At 69.3% G+C, this 2,822-nt stretch overlaps 1 protein-coding gene across 1 annotated transcript in view; it reads right to left on the bottom strand.

Moving 5' to 3' along the window:
• The window catches only part of EN1 (engrailed homeobox 1), a gene marked incomplete at its 5' end in the record, with an annotated part of 4,141 nt that extends 1,319 nt beyond the window's left edge, over positions 1 to 2,822 (bottom strand). Inside the window, one exon of the mRNA XM_019007330.1 lies at positions 2,321 to 2,822. Coding sequence (XP_018862875.1) covers positions 2,321 to 2,822 — 502 coding nt within the window. The remainder of the gene's footprint in view (positions 1 to 2,320) is intronic.

Here is a 2,822-nt window from a genome sequence, read left to right as displayed (position 1 = left end):
TCGCCCCCCGCCCCGGCACACGTCGGGGCACCGCTCCGCCCGCCCTGCCGAGCCCAGCCGCACTCGTCCTCCCGGGACCGGGACCGGGGCCCGCCGGCCGGACAGCGGCTCCGCCGGACAGCGCGGGGACCAAAGGTCCCCCCTGCCAGGCACTGGGGAGCCGCCGCCAGCAGCACACTGGCCGAAGGCTGCCCTGGTCTCCTTCTGGGGGACAACGACCCTCTTCGCAAAGCCAGCCCAGTCCTGGGGGCCCCTTCTCCGCCTCTACCCCGAAGCCCCGCTGCCACCGCTGCCTGGTCACCTCTGCTCTCCGGCGGCCGATCCCTGCCGGGGCCCTACGGCCCCTTGCAGCTCCCTCCGCAAAGCCCAGCCAAAAGCAGAACCCCGCCGCTCCACATCCAGGCCGCAAAGGGGCCGGCTGAAGTGCCACACAGCTCGCCAGGAAAGCCACCGGGTCCCGGGGCGCATCCTGAGGGCAGCGCCTAGCCGAGGAGGGGGTACCCCCGCTCCTCTGCCCGCCGGCCTGGCCCGGCCATGGGGAAGAGGAGCGGGGAAAGAACCGTGAAGAATGGGATCTATGAAAATTCCCCGACAGCTGCCGGGCTCGGCGGGCGGTCCCAGGCCCGCAGCCCCCCGCCAGCCGGAGCCGAAGCCGGCGAGGCCTCCTTGCCGCCGAGCAGGCCGAAAGCTCCTCTCCCGGCGCAGCTTTTCACCGGAACGGGGGGATTCCCCCCGGCTCGGCAGCGGCTGTCGGCGGGGAGAGAGACGAGGCCCGGTGGGGAGAGGGACGGGGCCCAGCGGGATGCTCCCGGGCTGGACCAGGGGGGGTGAAGGGCGCGGGGACTGAATCGCCGAGTCCCGGCACCTTGCAGCGGGGTGCCGGCGCCTCCGACCGCCGCAGCTCGCTCGTCCCCGGAGCCGAAAGAAGCAGTCGGGACCGGCGGGCAGCTACGAGCACAACAAAGAGAGCGGCCGAGCCGAGCCAGGATCCCCTCGCCCTTCTCCCCTCCGGGTTGCAGTGAGCAGGGAGCGTCGGGGAGGAGGACATGCAGAAATGATCCTTTGCCCGAAGAAAGGGGAGCAAAGGAAATTAAGGCGCAAGTGCAGAACGCCGGGCGCTCGTTGGCCTCGGGAACCGGCAGCACAACACCCGCGGCCGGGCCGGCCGGGAGCGAGGCCGTGGCGTCTGACAGCTCTATCACCCTATCAATCACCCCAGTCAATCAAAGAGGCTTTTCTGAGTTTGAAGTCGCTGGACGTGTCAATAACGGGGGATGGAGACGGCTCGGCCGCACTGACGGCCGGCGAGGAGCACCAGGCCGGGCAGTGCGGCGCGGGGCCGGGGCCAGGCAGCGCCGCCTTCTCCGGGCACTGGAGCGGCCCCGGGCAGGCACAGGGGAGCCCACCCCGGCCCCGTGCCGCGCTGGCCGATCCCTGGCTGCTGGCTGGAGGTGTCATGGGGAAAACCCATCTCCTCGTCCTCTAATTCTTTCCCAAAAAATGGCAATTAAAACCAGAAAGTAACGGTGATAAATGAAGGGGTGCCTGAGGGCACCTGGAGAATGTAAGGACGTAGAAGGGGCGGCAAAACAGGGCCGGGAGGACCGAGGCGGTGGCTCCCATGGGGACGACCTCAGGCAGAGGCTTATCCCCACCCCGGAGCTGGGCCCCAAAAGGCAGCAGGGAGCACCGGCTCCGGCAGCAATGCGCGGCCTAAGGGCCTGCCTGGCTCGCTGCAGAGGCCCCGGTAAACAGTCCCTCCGCCACCTTCTAAAAAACCTTTTTTTCCTTCGCCTCCAAGAAAACACTACCTCCTCCTTCCCCCCGCACCGCCAGCAGCCGCTCAACATGTGGCTCGGGTCCTTGCCCCCTCGCTCCTCCAGCAGCACCCAGGGAAAAAAAATCAAAATAAGGGGAGAAAAAGCCTCAGAACAAGGGAGCGGTCGACCCCGCTGCCTTTTTCTCGCAAGGCTCTCGCCCCGCGCCGCCGCGCTGCGGAACACCCGGGGCTGCGGCAGGCTGAGCGGGCGGGGGGCGCGGGAAGGGGTCGCTCCCGCCGGCTCTCTGCATCGAACCGCCGCCGAATCGGGGCCCGGCGTCACATTCAAATTTGGGAGACTCGGAGGAGGAAGGAGGGGTGGTGGCGGTGGAGGGGGGGACGCGTTTCCTCTCGCCCCGGGTGACCCAGGCCGCCCCCTCCCCCCCCACGCGAGGTCCGCAACAAGCCGGGAGCCAAAGCCAAGGGGGGAAAGAGGGAAAGGAGAAGGGGGGGCGACCTTGTCACGATTTAACAGCTCCCAGATGCGCCGCGGTTCCTTACCCGAGGACGGTCTGTCTGAATACCTAGTGCAGTAGACCCAGGCAGGCCACACCAGCGGCTGTTGCGAGTCGGGCTTTATAACAGGTCCTCCATTATTAGAGCCCATGAGGAGGATGGCGGGGCTGCCGTGCTCCCCGTACTTGGCCGGGTGAGTCTCGCCCCCGTCGGCGGGGGGCTTGGCCGCCCCCGACGCCGCCGCCGCCGCTGCCGCCGCGGCGGGACTGGCTTTGGCGGCGGCGACGGGCGGCGGCGGCGGCGCGGAGCCGTCGGGACGGCAGTTCGAGTCCGGGCAGAGGAGGGCGGGCGGGTTGGGCGGCCGGGCCAGCAGCGGGTTGACGTTTTCTCTACCTGAGCTCTGCCCCCGGTCTCCGTCCCGCTCCCGGCTGCCTCCTCCTCCTCCGCCGCCGGCCGGCGCGGGCGGCTCCTTCTTGCAGCCGAAGTCCGGCCTCAGGATGTTGTCGATGAAAAAGTTGGTGGTGCGGTGGGGCGGCGGCGGCGGGGG

The sequence above is a fragment of the Parus major genome, chromosome 7 (genome assembly GCF_001522545.3).
Source record: "Parus major isolate Abel chromosome 7, Parus_major1.1, whole genome shotgun sequence".
NCBI lineage: Eukaryota > Metazoa > Chordata > Aves > Passeriformes > Paridae > Parus > Parus major.
The sequence above is the reverse complement of the archived record's forward strand: the minus strand, read 5'-3'. Positions and strand labels throughout refer to the sequence as shown.